At 36.5% G+C, this 26447-nt stretch overlaps 2 protein-coding genes and 1 long non-coding RNA gene across 4 annotated transcripts in view; 2 read left to right on the top strand and 1 right to left on the bottom strand.

Moving 5' to 3' along the window:
* The window catches only part of LOC133800921 (ankyrin repeat-containing protein NPR4-like), a 39554-nt gene extending 16782 nt beyond the window's left edge, over positions 1 to 22772 (top strand). Inside the window, exons 2-6 of one of the 2 annotated variants that reach the window (XM_062239033.1) lie at positions 3169 to 3363; positions 3544 to 4026; positions 20256 to 20402; positions 20523 to 20959; positions 22047 to 22772. In XM_062239033.1, coding sequence (XP_062095017.1) covers positions 3174 to 3363; positions 3544 to 4026; positions 20256 to 20402; positions 20523 to 20959; positions 22047 to 22655 — 1866 coding nt within the window. In that variant the 5' untranslated portion in view covers positions 3169 to 3173 and the 3' untranslated portion in view covers positions 22656 to 22772. Of the gene's footprint in view, positions 1 to 3168; positions 3364 to 3543; positions 4027 to 20255; positions 20424 to 20522; positions 20960 to 22046 lie in introns of both variants that reach the window. The other variant, XM_062239032.1, reaches the window with a different exon arrangement.
* LOC133800923 (uncharacterized) lies at positions 10424 to 20102 on the top strand. Its single transcript, XR_009876657.1, has 2 exons — positions 10424 to 13247; positions 13433 to 20102. It is a non-coding gene; the product is annotated as an uncharacterized LOC133800923 (long non-coding RNA).
* Positions 22773 to 22981: 209 nt separating the features above from the next.
* Positions 22982 to 24389, bottom strand: LOC133800922 (AT-hook motif nuclear-localized protein 23-like). The gene has a single exon (XM_062239034.1). It carries the CDS (start codon positions 23798 to 23800, stop codon positions 23084 to 23086), a length of 717 nt encoding a protein of 238 aa, XP_062095018.1. The 5' UTR covers positions 23801 to 24389; the 3' UTR covers positions 22982 to 23083.
* Positions 24390 to 26447: the final 2058 nt, after the last annotated feature.

Genomic DNA, 26447 nt, shown 5'->3' with positions numbered 1-26447 from the left:
ATTTTCAAATTCAAAACGTTTTTTAAATGAAATCACAATTCCACCTGTCAAGTGGGTCTCATATCATATAATTCTCAATAAAACAAAAAGTGGGTCTCTTAATTCCATCTATCAATGTGGGTATGATGCTGTCTTAAAAAAGAAATAGAAAAAAGAAAAGAAAAGGTGGGTCTCATGTCACTTTTACCTATCTCGAAATAAGCGGGCCGAAAACGTAGATCATGCTGATCCAGTTGTATTGTTATTTATTTTTTGTAATTAAAGAATTTAAAAAAAAAATTGCCACCACCATTATTTAAGATGATCCACAATACAAATATATATAATAAAACAAAATATATTTAAGAGAGATAGAAGAAAAAATTAATATTTTGTTTTGAAGTATATTAAATTTTATTTTAGTATGCAATACTATTTATAAAAAAAATTGGACAACTCATTTCTATCTAATATGACAGATTTTTTTTGCCATTTCTTTTATATTGTAACATTTTTTTTAAAAAAAAACTAATTTTTCTTTTATTAAAGAAAAAAAAAAAAATAAACTAACGGGGTTAGGTCTGACCCACTCCATCACATCCGGGGCAGATATGACCCGACCCACATCAAAAACCTTAACGGGGCGGGGCTGATCCACCCCATTTACATCCCTAGATGTGGGTTGTGTTCAAATGGATGGTTGACATTGAATCAAGTATGACTATAGTAAATTATTACTTTTTGAATTTTGATCATAGGGTGTTTTTTTTGTTGGAAAAATTACATATATATATCAATGTAAATTACAAAAAATACAAGTTTATTTTTTTGTAAAAATTACAAAAGTACTCATAACCGTTTGTAATATTTCTGCAATTCTTGTAATAATTTTCTATTTAGTATGTTATTTACAAAATTATAACATATGGTTACAAACTTGTAAACTTTAGTTACAAATTTTTAAATTTTTGATAGAATAAAATTGTATTGTTATAAATTTGTAAACTTTGTTAAAATAACTACATATTTACTATTATCCCCTTTCGAATTTTTGTAAGTTTTATCATAATTTGATTTTTTAGTATTTTTTTTTAAATTTAAGGAATTTTTGTAAATTTCCATTTTTTCTCGGTAATTTGGGTTGAAAATTCCTTAGTTTTACACAGAATTACACTTTAATACCTAAGTTTTTTTTACAGATAATTTTTATTATATTTTAAATCATTTTTTATTTCTTTTTGAAAATTTAAATGAATTTTTAAATAAATAATAAATAACATGAACCAATCACATGTTGCCTTGTACGTGCTTCCCAAAAAGTGTAATTGAAAGTATTTTATTCGTAAAAAAAAAGACTTAGGTATTAAAGTGCAATTCCATGTCAAACTAATGTATTTTTCGATGCAAATTATTCTTACATTGAATCTTGTAAGAGTATGGATGTAGGGTGACATCTTTCGAATCCTTTTGAAAGATATAACTGTTAGCATAAAGATTTCTCTTATTCGTCCTAATTCACTAAGTTCACATTTGGATAGAATTAGATTGTGTTGACTGTCTTTTTCGCTATCAACCTAATCTAAGAATTTGACAGAAATTAGAAGGAAATGACACAGAGATTTTACGTAGTTCAGACTATAAAAGAGCCATAGTCCATGAGTCTTTGATATTAGTGAGTTAGAAGCTTGTTTGAGCAAGCTTCATTGGAGTCTTAGGCAGCGTATATATTGCTCTGAGTTTACAATGCTTTAATTATCAAAAAATCCAGAACCCTTTACAAGGAGATACCCTAGGCCTATTTATAGAGGTCGAGGTCATTAATACCCTTAATGAACATTTTAAACACATTCTCCCATTATTTGGGGAGTAAACGACTAACTAATTACATATGGAGGCACTAACAAAGACCATTATCCCAGGCAGATTGCACGGGGCCCATTTGCAGAAATTTGCCACCAATTTTATGGGGAACATGTATCTAACCATGTCAGGATATGGAGCGTTCGCCCATGTCAGGCGTCGTTGTTGGAAATGTCAATTGTCGGGGGCACGAACTCAACACCACTAATCGAGGCTCACCAAAAGTTGTCAGATGATCTGGTGGGTCATAGCTATGACGAATGACACCTGGCAACCACTCTAGATCTAAGGACAAGAATCCTAGACTTGGGAGATTGGTGAATGAAGAGAGCGATGACCATTTGAATGGTCATTGGGGCATGACCTCACTTAGAGACATCCATACTGTGGAGATGGGTCACCAGACGTGGCCTCGTCTTGAGACATCTGCGCCTCGAGGATAGACCTCGGGGCGTTGCCTCACTTGGAGACATCCGCGTCTGGCCAAACCATAGTACGAAACCTCATTAGCACTCGAGGAGCTTAATTACTCCTCTAACGAATCTCATGTGTCTTCTGGTGAAAACACGCACAACATATTGGATTACAAAATATAAGAGAAAAACTATTGAAGAATTAATGAGTTGATCATTAGCCAACAGTAAATTAGAAGAAAGTATATGTTTATAGCAAAGTAGATTTTTTTTTACTAAAAAAATACTAAGAGATATGGATTGAATAAGATAAAATTGTCCCAAATTTTTCAATAGGATTAAGTTATCTGAAATTAGGAAGATTAATTAGATCATCCTCTCTAATTTTTTCAACACTATAGTGATCCTTGTAAAACCTAACCAAATAAGCAACTATAATACATGATCACACAAGCCCAAGCCCACATGAGCATAGAAAGACACTGACTTCCATCTCCAACTTTGGGGCTTGCAATTGGTGACATGGGTCCATGGAGAAGATTGGGTGTCGATGGCTATGGCGTTGGAGCAAGTGTTGGTTCTTTTTCATATTACTAACTACGAGCAAGTGTTGGTTCTTTTTCATCTTATTAACTACGAGGTAGCAACCTAATAATCACTCTAATTCTTGCAAAAAAACTCCCTTACGGTGAGAGTTGCTTTTACTCAGTGAAGCTCATAATTCTTAAACCCACAATGGACAGAGAATCGTATGTTTCTTGTGTAGTGTATTTAGATTTTTTTTAAAAAAAGGAATAGTGTATTTAGATTGAGGAGGATGCAATCCCTATTCATGGAATTATCTGATAAAATATATATTTTTCATTTACATCTAATGATATATAAATGTGTTAATGATCATTGCCTTTTCGTATAGTATCAATGGAAGGAACCAATTTGCACAATTCGACGGCAGTTCTTCGTATACATGGAGACGAAGGAGCGGAAATGGTAAAGCGAATTAATGCTGTTGCTCCATCAATAAATGGAACTGCAAATGCTATCCACATTAATGATATATCTTCAGCTCAACCACGTTACTCTTCTTCTGATCATTTGCTCAGAAACAATCGTAAGCAAAATATTAATCCCGTTTCAGATTAAAATATATGCATTTCAAATATTAGCAAGAGTATTAGCTGAGATGAGTACTCTAAAATTATAATGGCAATTAAGCTTACTATAACTTATACCATAATAACTAGTAATACTATTCCTCATGCTACTTTTTTTTAACACTAAATAAACACAGAAGAAGTTAGAAGAATGTACTTGGCGTTTGGTGTACCTCTTTATAAAGCTGCATTAAAAGGTGAATGGGAAATTGCAAATGCAATTCTAACGAAGGATCCGAGACTGTTAACTGCAAGTATCTGTAAAGGAGGCCAAAATGTCCTCCACTTCGCTGCTGGAACAAAGCACGTCCACTTCGTGGAGAAGTTGGTGGAAGTGATGACAGAGGAAGAGTTAGAGCTCACAGACAAGAAAGGGAACACAGCTTTTTGTTCGGCCGTGGCTACAGGGGCCGTACAAGTGGCTACGATCATGCTCCTGAAGAACCCACGTTTGGCAACAATTAGAGGTGGAGGTAATGAAAGGGTGACACCACTCTATTTGGCAGCCATATTTGGACGCTCCGAAATGGCGTGGTGCCTGTACCCGAAAACTCAGGAAAGTCTTGAAGAGAAGGACCGTATTGGGATTTTTTTTAGTTGCATCGGCACTAGCATCTATGGTAAGTATATATATTTCTTGTAGTCAGCAATATTTTTCAACAGACTAAAAACAAAAAACTTAAATATAAAAAAAAAAAGTGGACAATATTTTGTAGTCTTGAAAGAAAACTATTTTTATTAATTAAAAAGTATTAACTACCACTACAAAAGAAGTCTTTCCCTTCACTTTTTAGATTGAAGAAATGTCACATTTTACAAATAATGTCTATCTATAAGAAGAAAGACTATCTCATCACTTTTTAATACAAAAGATACGAGAAAGAAGTACACTTTCTCGTTCCTTTAAATGCATTATTGCCGGATGAGTTTAGGCTTCTCAATACCACTACAGCCACAACCAATCCAAAATCACAACTTAGTGATCCGCTGATCCGCAGCCAGCACATCCTTTCTCCTGCAAATGAACAGAAACTCAAAGTAAAAAGATCAAAATTGAGCAGCAGCCACAGAACAAATATATATATAGCAAAAATCTCATCTCCAAAACAACAACGAAACTGAAAAAGGACATCTTCCATCAAATTATTTGTGAAAGGCAGTTATGAGCAAACGTAAACTATTCGAGATCAACTTGAGGGCACCATTAATGAACAGAATCATATAAACTAGAAATTCTAAGCACTCAAATCTATTAGAAGTTGCTATACATTTTTTAAATACTCTAGAATATTTTAGACATTTGTAGAATACTTTATTCTAGAATTTTCTAGATATTTATAGAACAAGATTACTTTAGAATTTCTTATAAGCATTTCTAGAAAACTTAAGTCTAGAACTTTCTAGTTATGCTTGAAAAATAAATAAATTTGTGTGGTTAATATTCCTTCTAGTAAAAGAAGGATCTTAAACAAGTAATTTTAGCCACAAATGTAAAGTGGGCAAGCCACTATAGATACCCCATCATGGGTAGCAAATGATATAACTAGAAACTACAAACCATCAATAAAATTATACTACTTTCTAATGTCCTTTACTCTCTAAAACATAAACCTTACTCCTTCAAACCAAAATTTATTCACTTGTCCACTCAACAACATCAACTATAATATCCTAACCCATCATTCTCTCTATCCACTACTACTACTCATCAAATATTCTAAACTATAACAAATTATCACTATTTTCTTTATCCCAAATTCACAAACCATCAGTAGCATCCGAGCCAGGTTTGATCTCAACGCTGGGCGTAATCTTTTCTACTCATCATGAATACCAAATCCAGCCGCTCTTCTCTTCCTATTCCAATTTTTCATGGAGAAAGCTATGATTTTTGGTCCATCAAAATGAGGACCTATTTTCGATCACAAAATTTATGGAAAATTGTTGAGGTAGGATTTACTATTCCGGAAGACACTTTGTCTCTCTCGGAAAATCAAAAGAAGGTCATGGAGGAGAATCAACAAAAAGATTCTCAAGCGTTATTCTGCTTGCAGCAAGCTATGGCAGATAATATATTTCCACAGATTATGGGCGCATCAACTGCGAAAGAAGTATGGAACACGTTGCAGGAGGAGTTCCAAGGAACCGTCAAGGTATGCACTGCTAAACTACAGAAGCTTAGAAGAGATTTTGAAAATCTTAAAATGAAGGATAATGAGACTGCAAAAGATTACTATTATAGAATAAAAGAAATAGTAAATAAAATTGGAGCCTATGGAGAAATAATTTATGACAAGAAAATAGTAGAAAAATTATTAATTTATTGTACAGAAAAATATGATGCAATAATCTCTGTGATAGAAGAAACAAAAGATTTAGATACTCTATCACTAATTGAATTAATGGGCTCTCTCGAAGCATACAAAAGTAGGCGAGAAAGGCATAATGAAAATTCGACTGAAAATGCCTTTCAGTCTAAAATTAATCTGCGGTCTCAAAAATCTAAAGTTGATGGGAGAAAATCACTTGAAAATTTTAAAAGCAGGAATTATCAAGAAAAACAAAAAGAAAATAACGACAAGTATTCTCCATGTGGCATTTGTAAAAGAAAAAATCACTTGAAGAAAGACTGTTGGTTTAAAGGAAAACCTCAGTGCCAAAATTGTAAAAAATTTGGCCACACTGAAAAAACTTGTCAGTTTAAGAAATCCCATCAAGCTAATTTTTTAGAAGAGAAAAATGATGAAAATAATCTCTTCTATGTTTGCCAAGATGCATCAGAAGAAAAATATACTTGGTATCTTGATAGTGGTTGCAATAATCACATAACAAAAAATGAAAGCATATTTTGTAGTCTTGATAAATCCAAGACTAGAGTTAAGATTGGTAATGGTGACTTCATGGAAGCAATTGGAAAATGCACCATTGCCACCGACACCAGAAAAAGCAAGAGATACATCAATGATGTCCTCTTGGTACCCAACATCGATCAGAACCTACTCAGTGTAGGACAAATGATTGAAAAATGGTACTCTTTGCATTTTGAAGGAGATTTTTGCACAATCTATGACAAGCAAGATAAATACTTTAAAATTGAAAAGATAAAAATGAAAGAAAATAGATGCTTTCCTTTACAATGGAGATACGCAAGCAATGTCGCAATGCAAGCGCAAGCAGATGAATCGTGGCTATGGCATAGAAGGTTCAGACATTTCAATTTCCACGGGCTAAAGATCCTCTAGCAGAAGAATATGATGCGAGACCTCCTAGCAATCAAGGAGCTCAACACTGTCTCTGAAGGGTGCATGCTCGGAAAGCAACATCGACAACCTTTTCCATTCGGTAAAGCTTGGAGAGCCACTGGAGTTAATCTACACAGACGTTTGCGGGCCTATGCGCACTCCGTCAAATGATCAAAACATGTACTTCATTCTCTTTATCGACGGCTTTACTAGAATGGCATGGGTTTATTTTTTGCGATATTTTCGATATTTTCAAGAAATTCAAAACCCGTGTCGAAAAAAAAAGTGGTCGCAACATCAAGACAATAAGAAGTGACAGAGGCAAAGAATACACTTTTAACGAGTTCAACAAGTTCTGCAAAGAAGAAGGCATGGAGCATCAACTCACAGTTGGATACGCACCAGAACAAAATGGCGTGTCTGAAAGAAAAAACAGAACTATTATGGAGATTGCAAGAGTTATGCTCATGGGGAAGGGTCTTCCAAAAAGATTTTGGGCAGAGGCAGTAAGCACTGCAGTCTACTTGCTCAACAGATGTCCAACCAAAGCTATGCAAGATAAGACACCGATTGAAGCTTGGAGTGGACGAAAGCCATCAACAAAGCATCTCAAAGTATTCGGTTGCATATGCTACTCCCATATTCCAAAAGAAAAAAGAGGCAAGCTAGACGAGAAGACTGAGAAAGGAATTTTCTTAGGCTATAGTACTCAATCAAAAGGTTATCGACTCTATAGCTTAGGAACAAAGAAGCTCATAATCAGTCAAGGCGTACAATTTGATGAAGATGTGACATACTATTGGGAGACAGAAGAAGTTGAAAAAAAGACTGTCAACATTCCTCTACTACCGAGACAAGAACTTGATCAAAATGATGTTCCAACTCAACCAACCACGGAGGAGCCAGCACAAGTCATGGAATCCCCGCCAGACTCACCACCACTGTGAACGAGATCTTTAGAAGAGATCTACGATACATGAAACTTAGCGCTTATGGAGCCAGAAAGCTTCGAAGCAGCTCAACAACAAGAAGTATGGAGAAAATCTATGGATGAAGAAATAAAGATGATCGAGAAGAATGAGACTTGGGAGCTTGTAGATCATCCACAAGACAAAGACACTATAGAAGTCAAGTGGGTTTACAAGACAAAGCTCAACCCAGACGACTCGATTCAAAAGCATAAAGCAAGGTTAGTCGCTAAAGGATACTCACAACAACATGCAATAGACTACAATGAGACATTTGCTCCAGTTGCACGACTAGACACAATAAGGGCCTTAATTTCTCTAAGCACACAAAAGAAATGGCAGATTTTTCAGCTAGATGTAAAGTCAACATTCCTTAACGGCTACCTTGATGAAGAAATATATGTAGAGCAACCTCAAGGGTTCGTGGTGCAAGGACAAGAAGACAAATTTCTCAGATTGAAAAAGGCTTTATACGGCCTGAAACAAGCTTCACGAGCCTGGTACAACAAGATTGATGGCTACTTCACTGAACAAGGATTCAGGAGGAGAAAAAATGAACGAACACTCTACATCAAGACTCAAGGTACGAGTGACATACTTTTTGTCTCTCTATATGTTGATGATATCATCTATACAGGCAACAATAAGAAGATGATCAAAAAATTCAAAGAAGGCATGATGAAGAGTTTCGAGGTGACTGATTTGGGCTTCATGTACTACTTTCTCGGGATTGAAATAACTCAAAAAGAAGATGGGATCTTCATTTCACAAAAGAAGTATACAGAGACACTATTGAAGAAGTTCAAAATGGAAGGATGTAAGACAATATCAACTCCACTAGACAACAACAAAACTCTCAAGAAAGAGGACGACTCACCAAAAGTAGATGAATTGAAGTTTAGAAGTTTAATTGGCAGCTTACTCTATCCGACAGCTACAAGACCAGACATTATGTATGCAGTTAGTCTCCTATCAAGATTCATGCATGGTCCAAGTCAAGTTCACTACGGAGCAGCCAAGAGAGTCCTAAGATACTTGCAAGGGACAAAGAACTACGAAATATGGTATGGAGTCACGCAAGAGTCAAAACTCATTGGCTACACAAATAGTGACTGGGCAGGATCAATTGACGACATGAAAAGTACGTAGGATATGCTTTCACAATTGGATCAGGGATATTTTCCTAGGCATAAAAGAAACAAGCGACAGTTGCGCAATCATCAGCTGAAGCAGAGTATATTGCTGCAGTAATGACTACAAGCCAACCTATATGGCTGAAAAGAATACTTGAAGACATGGGAGAATCACAAGACGAAGCTACAAAGATCAATTGCGATAGAAAATCAGCTATTGCAATGGCCAAAAATCCCGTATTTCACAGCAGAACGAAGCATACAAGCATCAAGTATCATTTCATCAAAGAAGCTGAAACAAACAAAGGAATATAACTCAAGCACTGTAAGACTGAAGAACAGTTGGCAGATATATTCACAAAGGCACTACCAAGAGGAAAGTTCGAACTACTATGAGACATGATTAGAGTTACTGAAATGTGTACCAATGAGGAGTATTAGAAGTTGCTACACATTTCTTGAATACTCTAGAATGTTCTAGACATTTGTAGAATACTTTACTCTAGAATTTTCTAGATATTTGTAGAACAAGATTACTCTAGAATTTCTTATAAGCATTTCTAAAAAACTTAAGTCTAGAACTTTCTAGTTATGCTTGAGAACAAGTAATTCTAGCTACAAATGTAAAGTGGGCAAGCCACTATAAATACCCCATCATGGGTAGCAAATGATATAACTAGAAACTACAAACCATCAATAAAATTCTACTACTTTTTACTATCCTTTACTCTCTAAAACATAAACCTTACTCCTCCAAACCCAAATTTTTTCACTTGTCCACTCAACAACATCAACTATAATATCCTAACTCATCATTACTCTCTATCCACTACTACCACTCATCAAATATTCTACTATAACAAATCATCAATATTTTCTTTATCCCAAATTCACAAACCATCAAAATCCAACTCAACATTAGTTTACAAATTTTCAATTCACTAAAATTAACAGCCTTAGTCAGAACAAACAACTGCATGTGTAGTAGGTCTCATTGCATTAACACCATTTTTTAGTTGGCAGAGCCATCTCTTGCAAATGAGATGCCAACACTTGGTGGAAGGCCGAAGCCAACTCACTGCTGCTAACTGAGAGAAAGTGAGAAGAAAAAGAGGTTGGCTGATAGAATAATATAATAACGAGAGAAAGAAAGAGAGAGAAAAAGGTAGAGAAGCCTTTAAAGCTCAGCTAGTCTAGTTGGGCTTGGGTGCCAACTCAACTAACTTGTCAATCGTTGTGGGTGAGAGTCGAAAACAACTTATTGCTACCAATTGAAAGATAGAAAGAAGATAAAGTGTTGTTGGCGAAAGAATTAGAGTAAGGAAATAGAAAGTATAGAAAAAGTCTGGAAAAGAAAAGTTGGTTTTAACTATATACTTGGTGGGCATTTGAGGGTTCTGCACCCTCTCTCCCTTTCTGCTTCTCTATTTGTTTCCAAAGTTGCTCACAAACAACAAGAGAGGCCCAATGAGAACAAATTTACGTATAAAGTGACATTTAGGGATGCTTCTATGTACACCTACTTTTCTTTCCCTGTCCTCAACCTTTTCTAAATAAATCTATAATAAATTTTAAAAACTTCTATTCACATACTATTTAATTTTTTTAAGTACAAAATTACTCAATAATGATTAATTTTTTTTACTTTTATAATTTATTATTAAATAAAACTAAAACATATAAGGCAGTCTCAATTGATAATATCAAGTTTTTAAAAATGAAAAATTAACCACAATTTTAATTTAAAATAAGAAAAAATATTGATGCAAATAATTTAAATTAAAGAAATATCCTTATTAGAATAAAATTTGAGTAAAATTTATTAGTAAAAATCAAACTCTTCAATTTTCAAACTTGAAAGAAAATTAAAATTAGAACAAAAAAATTCTTAAAAATCATTAATTAGTTAATATATAAAGTGATATATTAGTTGTTGACGCGGTTCTTCGGCAACAGGTAATTAAGAGAAGAAGAGAAAGAGATTAGTACTTAAAAGTAGAACCGCCGCAGATATGAAATCTTTGTGAGAAGAACTAGGTGACCCTAAACACGTTTTTTAAGTGGTTCGAAGGTTAAAATCCTTCTACTCCACTAGTCAATATTATTGATCTTTTCTGGGTAATTGGTTTACGAAATATATAGTTCTTACAAGACTATTTTTTCCAACCCCTATCAATTCCCAGGGTCTCCATATTTATAGGAGAAGGCACCTGGAAATTGGTAGGGAGGTCATCCCGTGACCTTACCATTTGTCATATCAAGTCTGTGATATTCATGATTACTTCCTAAACCTGACACACAAGTGTGGTCTAATCAGTATGGAAGGAGATAATGGGCCGCACGGCCCAACCCATCCGTGGGTGTCTGAATACGCACGTTCCTGCGGCGTGTCCGAGAAGTCAGGGGGATATCGGACACGTGATGGCAGGATTATGCACGTTTATCTTGCGTGTTGACCTCCCATAGGGTCAGAGCTTCCTGAGAAGCTCGCTACCGGAGCAATCCATAACCCGAGCTGATCCTTCAGTGGTCGTCGGATGTTGTTCCCAGCTCCCGGTGCAACAAGGGGGAGCTGGAAACAGGACCCCCTCGAGCTAGAAAGGGCCCGTCCTGAAGATAAAGCCTCTGGCCTGTGGGAGCCTCGGGCTAAATCATGTTTAGTCCGAGGATCGTCCTGCTAAACAGCCCGTGGGAAATCCAGGGCGTACATTAGTCCTTTTAGATTTGTACTAAAAATAAATTTCTATTATTTCTTAATATTTAAAAAGGAAATTTATGTCCAATTATCAAAATATATATTTGATAATAATTGATTAATGAAAATGAGTGCTAGTGAAAAATAAAAGGTGTGAATAGCGTTGAATAAATAAAGTTGTGTTTCTTTATAAAAACAAGCAAAGCAATTTTTTTTAAAACATTACAAATGGTTTTTTCTTTCATTATTATCTTTTAATTTTTTTCATCTGCTCTGTTTAAGGACTAATCATGTTTTTATATGAAGTAAAAAAAATGAACATACTCACATATAATTCATGCATGAAAATTTGTGAAATTATTATATGTTGACAAATATATCTCCAAATCAATCATTTGTTATATATTGTAAATGTTGAGAAACCTCTAACTCAATCTGTTAAAGCTCGCTCATAGTGAGCTGGCAGGTGGGTGAGTCTGTTACACAGTTATTTTAACAACTTCCTGGTTTGTAGGGAATTTGTTGTATATTGTTACATGTATTGTTAAGCTTAGTGTATATATAAAGGAGCTCACTCTCGCGATTCTTCTCATCCGAGAGCTTTTCAGATTCATTTGTTGTCTTCTTTACTTTCTTGTTTTTCTTTTCTCGAGTTTCCTCACTTGGTATCAGATTCCAGCCATCCATGGCGTCTACTTCTGCTTCTGCATCAGCCTCTTCTTCTGCAGCCGCTACCGTCTCTTCCTCCGCAAACGCCTCCAGATCTCGAGTCTCCTTCTCTCCATTTAACTCCACTCTCAGTGCGACTGTCTCAATCAAGCTTGACAAATTCAACTATACATCTCCTGGCGAGCTCAATTGGTTCCAGCCATTCATGGATATGATCTTGAGGGTTATGTGTTTGACACACAATCCCCTCCCTTTGCCACAGTCCAAATCACCGATGAGAAAGGTGAACTGGTCACGATTAACAATCTGGAGTTCACTCTATGGACTCGCGAGGATCAATTGCTTCTCAGCTGACTTCTCTCCTCTCTCACTCCTCCGATTCTCAGCCAAGTGGTTAGGTGCAAGATCAGTCATGAGGCTTGGTGTGCCCTAGAGAATTTGTTCTCTTCCAAGAACAAGGCGAGGCTTTTGCAACTCAAGGATCAGCTTCAGGCAACCAAGAAAGGCTCCAGCTCAATTTCTGAGTATTGTGCACAAATGGAAAGTATCTCGGGCACTCCACTACTTGCCAATTACCGTGTGACGGAAGAGGATCTGATTCTCAACATTCTCAACGGTCTACCATTGGAATACGATGGGGTCATTAACATCATCTTAAGCAAACCAGAGCTGAACCCGCAAGAAGTTCAATTGATGCTTCTTAGTCAGGAAAATCGACTCCAAAAGTGGTCAACTATTCTGATTGTGGATCTTCCAGCTCCGTCAGCCAATTTTGACCACCAAAAGTCATGGATCTAGCATGAGTCGTGGCCATGGCTCTCCTGCATCTCATGGAAGGGGAAGAGCTCGTGGATCTTATAAAGGCAATACCTCGAAGCCAATTTTCTAGATCTGCAACAAACCAGGCCATATAGCTGTCACTTGCTGGTATCAGCATGATGATGAAGTTTTAGCTAGGAGTCTTAATCATTCTAGAGAGAGTAGCAACAAGGCTGCGTTTCTTACTTCCAAAGTCCCTTGCCGATTCCACGTGGTATGCTGATAGCGGTGCTACAAACCATATCACTACTGAATTATCCAACCTCAGTGTTCACAATGAATACTGTGGACTGGAAAAGCTGATGGTAGGCAATGGTAAGGTCATTCCTATTACACATACTGGTTCTACTTGTCTTCATCCACTTTGTTCTAATATATCTTTGAGGCTTCGTAATGTACTTTGTGTACCTAATATTCAAAAGAGCTTACTTAATATTTCAAAACCAACTGTTGACAATGGTGTTTATGTTGAATTTCACGCTGATGCATGATATGTCAAGGACAAGGAAACATGGGTGCTACTTCTGGAAGGCCAACTTAAGGATGGGCTCTATTCTCTATCTACATTGTCATCTTGCTGTTTGTCTAAGGTGTCGTCTACTGGACAACCTTTTTGTTTGTCTAGTGGTCAATCTTAGTGTAATAAAACTCCCAATCCTACTTGTTTTCAGTCTGTAAAAAATGATAATTGTACTTGGCACAAATGCCTTGGCCATCCTAGCTAAATTTTTTTACTTCAGTTGTCTCCTTTGTTGCTTGGTTGTACCACTCGAGTTCATCATAATAATAACAACTCTTCATTTTGTCCAACATGTCAACTTGGTAAGAGTCATGTGCTTCCTTTTTCACTGTATGAAAATAAGTCTACAAAACCATTACAATTGGTTCATTCTGACTAATGGGGACCTGCTCCTTTTGCATCTACAGATGGCTATAAATGTTACATAGCCTTTCTTGACGATTTTACCTTGTACACATGGATTTTTCCACTTAAAAACAAGTCTGAAGCACTCACTATTTTTCAAACCTTTAAGATTCAAGTTGAAAAATACTTTGAGCTACCTATTAAAATATTTCGGAGTGATTGGGGGGGGGGGGGGTGAATTTAAGCCATTTGCCTCATTTTTAGCCCAACATGGGATTGTTTTTTGCAAACCTTGTCCTCACGTTCATCAACAAAATGGATGGGTAGAAAGAAAAGATCGACACATAGTGGAAAATGGTCTTACCTTACTTACCCAAGCTGCCATGCCTTTGCATTTTTGGTGGGAGGCTTTTCATACTGTTGTCTTCCTCATTAATAGATCTCCAACTCCAGTTTTAAAGGGTAAGTCCCCTTTCTTTACCTTGTTTCATGAGTCTCCTGATTACAATTTCCTCAAAGTGTTTGGGTCTGCATGTTTTCCTCATTTGCGTCCCTATAATAATCAAAAACTACAATTTCGTTCCTGTAAATGTCTTTTCATTGGGTATAGTCAGATCACAAGGGGTACAAATGTATGCATCCATCTGGTCGTGTATATGTCACTGGAAATTGTGTCTTTAATGAGTCTGACTTTCCTCACAATGAGTTGTTCTCTCAGTCTAAAGTTTCTCATGCATTTCCTTCTAGTACTCACCGTCCTACTTTTGCTTTGAAGTTGCATTCTCAGTTAAGTACTAGGTTTATGCATAATGACAATTATTCAACTCCCACTGAGCCCATTCCTGCTGCTGCGCCTTCCTCATCCTCAGCTGATCAGTCACAATCTGATGCTGTCCCATTGGGTTCAAATAGTTCCTTTGCGTGCTCCATCCATAGAGCCTATTACTTTTGCTGCTCATTTTTCCGAGGAACCTCTTGCTGATGAGCGCACTCACTCACCTCCTGCTGCCAATGCTCTTGAAGCACTAGCACCCATTCCTTCCCTTGCATCCTTATCTCCTCAAGAAGCTTCGTTGTCTACTGCTCCTCCTCATTATCGACCTGCTGCAACGTCTACTCATGGGATGCAAACATGAGTAAGTTATGGTATTGTAAAGCCTAAAGATCTTACTGTCACAAAGCATCCTTTTTCTGTGGAAAGTGGTCACTACTACAAAAAAGGTTTTTTAGGACTAGCATTGCGAGTCCTAAAAAATACCATTGAGTGCCTTTAAGTAAGATTTTAGGACTCCCAACACGAGTCCTAAAAGAATGTTTTTAGAACTCACAATGCGAGTCCTAAAAAGTCTTATTTTTAATTTTAAAAAAATTAATTGATAGCCAAAGCTCACGCCGGAGCTCCGACATTAACGGCGGCACCACCACCCCACGGTGGTGGTTCGGGAAAATGATCAATCATTTAGTGGGTTTTGATTCCCAAAGCACAAGGAATGCATTGATGGTGTTCGTTTGGGTCGGGGTGGCTCGAGGCCCTCGGAAAATACTCGGAAGAGTTTGGGAAAAATAGCACCACCGCGACTTCGAACAACTTTAGGTGGCGGAGGGCGGCGCATGAGGGGCTGGGCTCGCGGGGGTCGAAGGTCGCCGACCTTCTGCGTCCATTGCGTCGGCGCGTGTAGGAGAGGGGTGGTCGGAGTGCCGCCGTCCGTGGCTTGGTTGTGGAGCTCGTGAGAGAGAGAGATAGAGAGAGAAATGGGGGAAGAGATCAAGGAGAGAGAGAGAGAGAGAATGGGTTGTTGTGTTTTATTTTTCTTTGTGAAGTAATAAATAGTAAAATTTTAGTTAAAAAAATAGATGGAATTTGAAATTTTTTAAAATTCAAACTTTTAGGACACATATGTTTTTAGGACTCACAATGCGAGTCCTAAAAACATTGTCGTAATTTTAGTTAAGAAAATTGGAGGGAATTTAAAATTTTTTAAAATTCAAATTTTTAGAACACACATAACCTTTTAGGACTCGCAATGCGAGTCCTAAAAGCATTCTAAGTGTCACGACCCGAGCCCTAGGCCGTGGTAGATTTGTAATATCCATAACTTGGGTGGTCAAAGGTCAAACTTTGACCCTCGTTGAAAAATAGTCTTTATAAATGATCATTTAATTTATATTAAATCGTACTATAATTATAAGTTAAAATAATGAAATAAATCCTATAATTATATATAAAAATATTAGTAATAAAAGTATGATCACTTATCATTATACCTAAAAAAATAATATTCACACAGTTATGTAATCACCAAATAGTTAAATTTAATAAGTCATAAACACCCAAAATAATACTTAGCATCCACCATTCCTCATCCCTAACTAATTCATAGCTCATTCAGATATACCGATCATTAGATTCGAAGTCGAATACATATATAATGCTCAAAAGATAAGACAATGACACGAACTAGAAATAGGCTAAACACATTGACTCCATCGATAATCCATCTTTTCCACGTTCACGTTACTAGGCTCCTGGAATGGGAGAGATAGGGGTGAGCTTATAAAGCCCAGTAGGTAAACAACTAACAACATAGGACCCAAAAGTTTAATACAACCCCTGCATGGTTAGCTTTGAAAACAAAACATACATCAACATGTATAAACCAAAATAGAGAAACCAAAAATAATCATAAGAGCATAGCTACAAGTGCACATCACACCGTCCACTAGATCCCTAGTTCCCGTTACCCACCATAGAAAATCCAACATCCTAAACCGGGTAGCCGGACCTGATAACCACCACAAGGGGAGGCTCAGAACACTTCTTGTATACAGATGTTAGGTCTTTACACCTACAGGTGAGTGGACACCTGATCTACCTATGATGACACAGAGACTAGGTCGTGAAACAACAACGTGCACCAATCATGACCACTATGGCTCTCATCGGTATAACCAAATGCAGGTAAACATGAAAAGAAAGAAACATATTCCCTTTATATTTTAGAAAATTGGGCAGCATAACAGCTACATTTGAATAAACCAAAAAATCATAACCTGCATAAATAAGTGAACAAAAATATATATTTGGCACTCAGTGCCCTCAGAACAAATCAGAAAACATGTAGGTTAAGTTTTCAATTTTTCAAACATTTTATAAATATCAAAATTGGAATATGTTGAATGCAATTTAATACGAGTAAAATAAGTCCAATAGTCTAGTTGAGTCCCTACCTCTATAGAATTTCATTCGAGCCCAAAGCGACGCTCCTAAGCTTAACGATGATCTTAGAATGATTTAGTCCGATTTTAATATCACGTTTTTCCTACGTGCACCAAATGAGCAAACAATTATCATCATAGCATTCCTTATTCAAAATTGTGTCCAATGACATATAATATGACCATATTTAAAATTTCAAGTTCCGAACCTCACCCAAGCGGTGCACAATAGCGGTTGGTGGCGGTACTGGAAACGTCAACGAATATATGCATGACATTTATTAAAACGATCCTCTCGATGAGTACATCACGAAAGTACAGCTCCTTCGCCCAAATGACCTCCGGTGTCGCCGAAAAATGCTTCCAAAGGGGTGAAGATACCCAAAATCTCGCCGGAGAAAAATGGAGAGTTGACCGGAATGACTTAGTGGGCGACGATCCTCTCACGATGCTGATTCCAACGGTACCACCCACTCGCTGAATGGTGGTCGGAGTTCGCCGGAAAGTCACCTCAAAGTTTCGACGGCAAAACTTCGGAGTGGTCGTACAGGCGTCCTTGCTCCGATGGTCACCAAACTTTGGGGTTGCCGTCATCGTCGGTCGGGGAAGCTGCAGCACTAGCGCGTGTCGAAAATGGCGCTCCGGCGGTGGTCCGACTGGTTGTGGCCGCGACTGGTTTGGAGAGAAAACAAAGGAAAGAAAAGAAAAAGAAAAAGAGAGAAGAAGAAGAAGAAGATGTTTCAGAGAGAGAGAGAGAAGAGAAAAGAAAAGAAAGAAAAAAAAAATAGGAGTACTGACTCCTTTACTCAGGTAGGTCCCACCCACAATTTTTTTTTTTTTTTTTAAATAATACTTTTTTTTTTCTGAGTCTCTACACTAAGTCCTAAAAACATTATCGTAATTTTAGTTAAAACAATTGGAGGGAATTTAAATTTTTTTAAAATTTAAATTTTTAGAACACACATAAGTTTTTAAGACTCGGAATGTGAGTCCTAAAATCATTCTTCGAGTCCTAAAAATATTATCGTAATTTTAGTTAAAAAAATTAGAGGGAATTTGAAATTTTTTAAAATTCAAATTTTAGAACCCACTAAGTTTTCATTGCGAGTCCTAAAAATATTATCGTAATTTTAGTTAAAAAAATTGGAGGGAATTTGAAATTTTTTAAAATTTAAATTTTTAAAACATATAAAAATTTTTGGGACTCGGATTGCATTCTCATAATTTTAGTTAAAAAAGTTGGAGGGAATTTAAATTTTTTTAAAATTCAAACTTTTAGGACACACATAATTTTTAGGACTCGCGGATTCTTGCGACTCGCATCTAAGTGAGCGTATCTAGGTGAGTGTCCTAAAAAAAAAGTATCATTGGTGTTTTTGTAGTAGGGGGACCTCAAGAACCTACATCTGTGTTGCAAGCTATGACAGATCCCCATTGGCAGCAAGCTATGGCATCAGAATATCATGCTCTTGTGGCTAATCACACTTGGGACTTAGTTCCACGTAGTCCTTTGCTTAACAGTGTTCGTAATAAGTGGGTTTTCAAGCTCAAATTCAATCTGGATGGTACTATTCAGCGATTCAAAGTTCACTTGGTAGCAAAAGGATTTCATCAAACTCTAGGGGTTGATTATTATGAAACTTTAGCCCTGTGATTAAGCCGGCCACCGTTCGCATTATTCTTATTCTTGTTGTGCACTATGGTTGGGATGTTCAACAATTGGATGTGAACAATGCGTTCCTCAATGGAGTCCTTGAAGAAACGGTGTATATGACACAACCTGAAGGCTTTGTTCATCCCTCTTATCCTCATCATTTGTGCAAACTTAACAAGGCTCTTTACGGTCTTATACAAGCTCCAAGAGCTTGGTTTTATCGCCTTAAGTCTGCTCTTCTTGTTTGGGGTTTTGTTCCCTCTAAGGCTGATATTTTTTTGTTCATTTACCATCATGGCTCTCAACTTTTGCTGCTGTTGGTCTATGTAGATGACATTCTTGTCACAGGAACAAGTTCTTCTCTTATCACCAAGCTTGTGCATGATATCAATGGTACTTTTTCTCTCAAACAACTGGGTTCTTTGCACTATTTTCTAGGCATTGAAGCCTATAGAGATCCCACTGGCATCTATCTCTCGCAGTCCAAATAAAATAGCTGATTTTCTTCACAAACTCAACATGGCAGGCGCTAAGGGCTGATCTACTCCAGCATCTCCTCGAACTACCCTGTCTTGAAGTGAGGGGGAACTAATGGCTAATCCTAGTATCTATAGGAGCATTATTGGAGCACTTCAATACCTTACTATCATTAGACCCGATACCACCTATCTTGTCTCCAAGTTGAGTCAATTTTTGCAGTCTTCAACTACAACACATTGGCAAGCTTGCAAGAGGGTCTTATGGTATTTGAAGTCCACTGCAACACATGGAGTTAGTTTCAAAGCAAGTACAGCCAAAGCACTCACGCTCCAGCGATTCTCCAATGCAGATTAGGCAAGTTGTCCCGAAGATAGACGGTCTACTGGTGCTTATTGTTTCTAACTTGGTCCAAGTTTGATCTCGTGGAGTTCCAAGAAACAGACCGTGGTAGCGTGCTCAAGTACGGAATCGGAATATAGAGCTTTAGCTCATGTTGGTGTTGAGATTGTTTGGCTACATGCTCTCATTAAGGAAATGCAAATACTAGTTCAATATACACCAATAATCTGGTGGGACAATCTTGGAGCAGCCTCACTTGCAGCAAATCCAATTCACCATGCTAGAACGAAGCATATAGAGATAGATGTACACTTTGTGAGAGAATTAGTGATTCAGAAGCGAATTGATATTAGATATATCCCAACGTTTGAACAAATTGCAGATGTTATAGCAAAAGGACTTTCAGTGGAGAGGTTCATTCGATTTAGAGACAAGCTTCAAGTCACTGAATCTCCTTTTTGCTTGAGGGGGAATGTTGAGAAACCTCTAACTGAAACTGTTAAAGCTCATAGTAAGCTGGCAGGTGGTTGAGTCTGTTACAGAGTTATTCTAACAATTTCCTGGTTTATAGGGAATTTGTTGTATATTGTTACATGTATTGTTGAGCTTAGTGTGATTCTTTTCTTCCGAGAGCTTTTTCAGATTCATTCGTTTCCTTCTTTACTTTCTTGTTTTTCTTTTCTTGAGTTTCCTCACTGTAAACTTTTTCAGTGAATGAAAAAATTACCTATATGTGTGGTTGTCATTTTAAAACTACTATAATTTTCAGACTTAGCAATTGAAATGCTTCAAGATGAGCCCACGCTAGCTGTTGCCCGGGATAAGGATAATAAGACAGCTTTGCATCTCTTGGCTTCAACTCCGTCAGCCTTCGATAACCAAAGTTCAACTGGGTGGAGCAAACTCATCAAATCATGTATTAATGTTTCAGCTCGGAGTTAATGTCCCATACTTGTTACAAGAACATTTTTAAGGCATATAATACAAATGCTGTGTAACTTCTAATATATATGTTTCTGCTCGGAATTATTGTCAGGTTTTAACATTGGATTTGAAAGAAACTTAAAGCAGTCTAAAGCCCTAGAGCTTGTTAAATGTCTATGGGGGCATGCTTTGGATGATGGGGATGACAAAGTTATGGACCTTATCAGTTATCCTTCGGAGCTGCTGTTCGATGCTACAAAATGCGGAAATTTTGAGTTTCTAGCAGCACTTATCAGTTCTTATCCTGACTTGTTATGGGAAGTTGATAAGGAGAATAGAAGTATAATTCATATTGCTGTCTTATATCGTCACGCAAACATTTACAATCTCATTCATGAGATTGGCTCAATTAAAGATCTTCTTGCTACCTATGATGATGATCAGAACAACAATCTATTGCATTTGGCTGCAAGGCTACCCCCTCCGGAACGACTAAACACTGTATCAGGACCAGCTCTACAAATGCAGAAAGAATTATTGTGGTTTGAGGTACGTGCATCTAATTTATTTTAATTCTTTGTCCTAAACTATTTATCTTATGCCATTAATATAATGTTACTGTATATTATATGCTATAGAAGTGCACCGCCACAAAAATGGCTAACCAAATCTCCATCTGGATAATGAGCTCGCTCTCGATGTTATATTTTGTTTAAAATATAAATGTTTGATATTTCATTAATATATAGTAGGTGGTCAAGAGGTAAGCTTATTTTGTAACATAAGATTTATTGTGTAAAAGAGTTGCACAATTTATTGTGTAAGAAGATCAAACTTTGAATTGGAATTTGAAGGTTTTAACCAGATGTCATAATAAGTTTTAACTGATTGGAGTTACAACCCGTAGGTAAATGGGCGTTTCGGTGTGTTAAAGGGGATCTTGGAGCCCCTACTACAAAAAGTGGTGACATGTCATCACACTATTGAATATTAGGTTAGATGCTACTGGTAGGTCTATGTAAGGTAGTTCATCATAATAAGGTGACAAAAAGAAGCTATCACACACCTTACCGAGGTGATAGGAGGCGTTTCCCTAGAATGATCTGACTAAACTAAGATTGTCTGTGGCACATTTTCAGAGGCATTGTGCTTGAAAGACAATCCTTGGAGTGGTCCATATATAGCATATCCTTGACCCCTAAGTCTTATCTGGTGACCCCAAGGTAGAAGAAGTTGTCCCGATGCCAGTAAATAAGACCACAAAGATGGAACTAGGCCTAGCTGTAGGATGTGTATACTAAAGTAGGATTACAGTGGACCATGTGTTCCAGGCCTAATTACTGGGTTTAAAGAAATACCGTAGCAGTGTATAAAATATATCAATGATAATCTAATAGAAATTTTAAGATACACTCATGATTCATTTATTGGGAAGACAACATTTCTTCATTCATTATTATGTAATTTGGTAATAATAATGATGTGTGAGAAATATATGTAATATATATGACTATCAAAAAATGACAAATGTTTAATCCTAGCTAGTACGTATTTTGCATTAGCTATTAGCTAATTCATAGTATTCTCTCTCATATATATTTTAAATATTAATTATTCACATTATCTTATGCACCAGGAGGTGAAAAAAATTGTGCAACCTTCTTATATGAAGGCCAAAAATAAGCAAGGTGAATGCCCTGAAGAATTATTTTGTAAGGAGCATAAGAGATTGTTGAGAGAAGGTGAGACATGGATGAAACATACAGCAAATTCATGTATGCTTGTGGCAACCCTAATTGCTACTGTAGTTTTTGCAGCAGCATTTAGTTTACCAGGAGGTAACAATGACAAAGGGTCTCCAAATGATCTTGCAAGTACCTCATTTCTAATCTTTGTCTTGTCCGATGGATTGGCACTATTGAACTCAATAGTTTCAATGGTAATGTTCTTATCGATCCTCATATCTCGCTACACAGAATATGACTTTCTCATAAGGTTGCCATTGAAGCTTATTATTGGACTAACATCACTCTTTTTCTCAATGATAACCATGATGATATCCTTTAGTTTAGCGTTTGTAATAGCTTATGATCATGGGATAAAATGGGTCCCTTTATTGATTTCTATGCTTGCGATTGTTCCAATTGCTTTATTTGCTATTCTGAAATTTCCCCTAGTGCTTGACACTTTCAGCTCAACATATTGTTCAGGGACACTTTTTCAACCAAGACACATGTTGAACTAGAAATGTTGAAAATATTCACATCTTCTATTGGGTAGTTATGTACTATTTGAGTTCCAAATAAACATGAGGTTGCTGCCATTAATAATGTTGTACATAAATATCGAAATTTGGTCTTTATTTTGGACTTCTTCATATTTAACATATATTTACAAGGCAATTTCTTTGGTCCCTCACTGGACTAAGTCATTCATGGTGTGTCCTATTTTTATATCAAGTGTCAAATTCTAAAAATAGTAGAATTTTTTGTTTACTTGGTGTATCCGGTTGCCATAATCGGTTGAATTAAAGTAGTTTGTGTGATTGAATAAAGTAAGGGGTATAATTGTAAATGTCAATCCAAAAAAATGATGAGTTGGGGGTTGTATGATCATTTTAGTATGAAGTTGAGACTTGTTTACAATATTAGCTACGTAAAAATTTATCTGTAGCTATGTAATTAAAATGATATATTGCATATCATGAAATGAGTAAAACGTAACAAAAAATGAGTCATAAGCCACATTCGTGAAAGAGGAAGCTATCATAATGGCCGGACCGACTGCAATTAGGGTTCCAACAACATTCCCACCGACCACCTGACCTTGTCCACCGGCCAAGAATACGGTGAGGCTAGTGGCGCTCGGTGGCACAGGCGGGGGCAAGAATGATCCCAAAAGGGAAATTATCTCGAACCTTCTGTGGAGGGTCACCACGACTCCAGCTGCGGCGGGCTGCCGAAACGTGACGTTGGTGACGGTGCCGCTTCCGCTGAGGACACAAATCCCATGCTGCCGCTTCCGGGCATAGGTGGCGGCGGAGTCAAAGATGTCGCAGCCACTTCCGACCTCCAAGATGGGGGCCCGGAGAGTGTTTGCGCTCTCCCGTGTGATGATCATCGATGGCTTTGGCTTGTTCTTGGAGCCAGGTGGTCGGCCTTTGGGGCAGCGTGAGGCCATATTGCCGGAGTTTTGATGATGACCCGAGATGAGATCAAAGCCCACACCTGAGTGGGGTCCGGAGTTGTTGTTATCGTCGTCATCGTCGTCGGGATCGGCGTTGAAGTGACCGTTGCGGTTGGCATGAAATGGAAAACTATACAAGGATATCAATTTTGAAAACATAATTCTAAAAAGGGAAAAAAATGTAAAAGCAAGTATCCTAACCATTATTTTCTAAACAAATGGCTTCATGACAAACCTTTACGTCTGAGTTTATGTCAACAACGCCTGATTCTTTTGAAGTAGTTGTTTTCTCCAAAACCTCATCTTCTTTTGCACATTACAAGAAAAACTGTTGAGGAACAGTCTACTGATAGTTTTAAAAGGTTAAGCCACTCCAAGGTAGATGGTTGAAACCAGATATAGACATATTTGACAAACCAACACATGTATTATGTATATAGAAACAGAACAATGACCTTTTCTTTGGGAGCATCGAAGACCATCACATTTTGTGAGAGCTTGCATGGGAACGTCTTATTTTGAACATTGTATTGTCTGAAGTTCGGTATTTGCTCATCTTTCTCTAACTTTACTGGCTTAGTGAAATCTTTTGATTCTGCCACCTTTATTTTGGATAGTTCCTCAGCTAACTCTATTTTTGCTTCCTCCTGAACGGGTAGCATGTCTTCGGAGTCATTTGAGGCCACCTTTACATTCTTCAGATCTCCTTTTGTAGTCTGTCAAGGGGTATATGTGTAAGTGAAACACGTAGCCAGTTGCTAAGGGGTATGAATAGGTATATGTGTATTTTAACACATTGTCAATATTGCACGTCAATCTTACCGTCCATCAACAATCGGGCGGCTCAGATTTGATGAAGGACTAAAACCTTCAAATCCAACCGAGGGATTGTAGAAATGCCCTATTTACAAATAATACTTTTTGTTGTGTTGTCTTATTTATAGTGTGGATGCGCTTTAGCAATTATTTTTATTTATATTATTTTGTTGTTTACTTGGAATAGCTAAAAGATAAAATAGAATTATTTTATGTATTTAATAAACAGAAAGTATAAATAGAATATTTTTATTGGCTAAACTATTCTCTTTTTTTTTTTTTTGAAGATGCTAAAATATTCTTCTAAAACATGAAGTGGTGTTTTATGATAGAGTATGATAGATTTTGTAGTTTTTAAAATATAAGAGGTGTTTGGCTACTAATTTTCTTAAAATAATTTTTATTTTATTTTTTGAAACAAATTATTGAATAAAAATTAATAAATTTATTTAGAAGGAGAAAATGTAAATAAACTATGCAAACAAAATAATAAGAGATAAATTGAATAAAAATTATAAGTAAAAAAAGAGAGAAAATGATAAAAGAGAAAATAAAAAAAATAGATATGTAATATTAATTGCGATTTTTTTTTATTTTCTATGAAAGGATTTTATGTTTCCCCTAAGAAGAGACGTGACATGTGTTTCACAAAATCTTAGTTCCCTCACTATTTTTTAATGTATTTTTTAAAAAAAAATTTAATGATTAAATTTGAAAATAATTAATTTTTCTATTTTTTGGTTAATTTTTTTAGTTAGATTATTTGTATATTTTTTAATTTATTATTAATAAATCCAAAAAAAAAATAACATATTATACGAGTTTATTTATTTAATTTTAGGTAGATTATTTTTTATGCTTTTTTTTAAAAATTTTAATGATTAAATTCGAAAAAAAAAACTAATGATATGTTTTTGAATTGAGGATGCAAGGATTTGAACACTCAACATTAGTTTAGTGCTTTTCTTGTTTTTTTATGAAATCTTAAAAATAACATATTTGTTTTTGTATATATATATATTTTGATCAAGTATATATAATCTATTACAATGGTTTTAGTAGATTATTTATGTTTCTTGGTTTTTTTTAATATTTTATTAATTAAATAAAAAATTAAGAGATTATTTGTATGGACTATTATATATACCTTGTTACTTATGTTGACTCATTTTTTTCATCATAGAGAAATAAATAAATAGTTGTTTTGTATGTAAAATCCCAAAGCATAATCCCAGTTATGAACAATGAGCCAAAGAAAAGAGAAATAAACGCGGTAATAAATGAAAGAGATAAATAATTATAGTGGTTCGACCCAAAAAAGATGACTTACGCCCACTATAGTCAGTATTAATTATTTGTGATGAACTTTGAATCCTTAAGAACAAGTACACTAAGTTTGATATTGTTCTTGGATAAGTTACAGTAATGGAAAGTAGGAGCTCTCTCTGAAAATGAACAGTTAATGACTTGTTTATCTACCATTGTTACATTTCGATTTGCACTATTTATAGCCGTGGAGATGGGAAGAACTGACAGTGACAACTTGTTTCCTGATCAGGCTAATTTTTGGTACACTTAGATGAAGGCAGGTATTTGTCTCACCAAAAAGGTTGAAGGCGCACTTTGGTGAGAAAGAAGGCTCGGGTGGGGAGGGCAACTAGCAAGCGGCGAGTACCCCAAGCGATCGACGAGCGTCTCTGGCGACAAGCTAGGGCTCCTGACAACTTAGCTGGGGCTTGTGGTGTATATTAGTTCGGCTAGTGTGACCGGCTAGGGAGATTGGCTAAGGACCTTCTCTTCTTACGATTAGTGTCAGCATAGCCATGGGAGAAGTAGGTTAGCTCTTGCGAGTCCCGCCTCTTGCTAAGTGTTGGAAGAGTGGCAAGGGCCACTCCTCACAGAGAGTGGTGGCGACTGTTGTGCCTTACCACTTTTCCTTGACACGTCATCGCTTCCCAGGCCGCCATGTTGCAGTGCCGAATTTTGGGTATAATATTTTCCCCCAAAGTCAGGCTCCATGCAGGCGTAGGCAATG

This window comes from Humulus lupulus, chromosome 9 (assembly GCF_963169125.1).
Source record: "Humulus lupulus chromosome 9, drHumLupu1.1, whole genome shotgun sequence".
Classification (NCBI taxonomy): Eukaryota; Viridiplantae; Streptophyta; class Magnoliopsida; order Rosales; family Cannabaceae; genus Humulus; species Humulus lupulus.
Note: the sequence above shows the minus strand (reverse complement) of the source record. Positions and strands in the feature narration are given on the sequence as shown.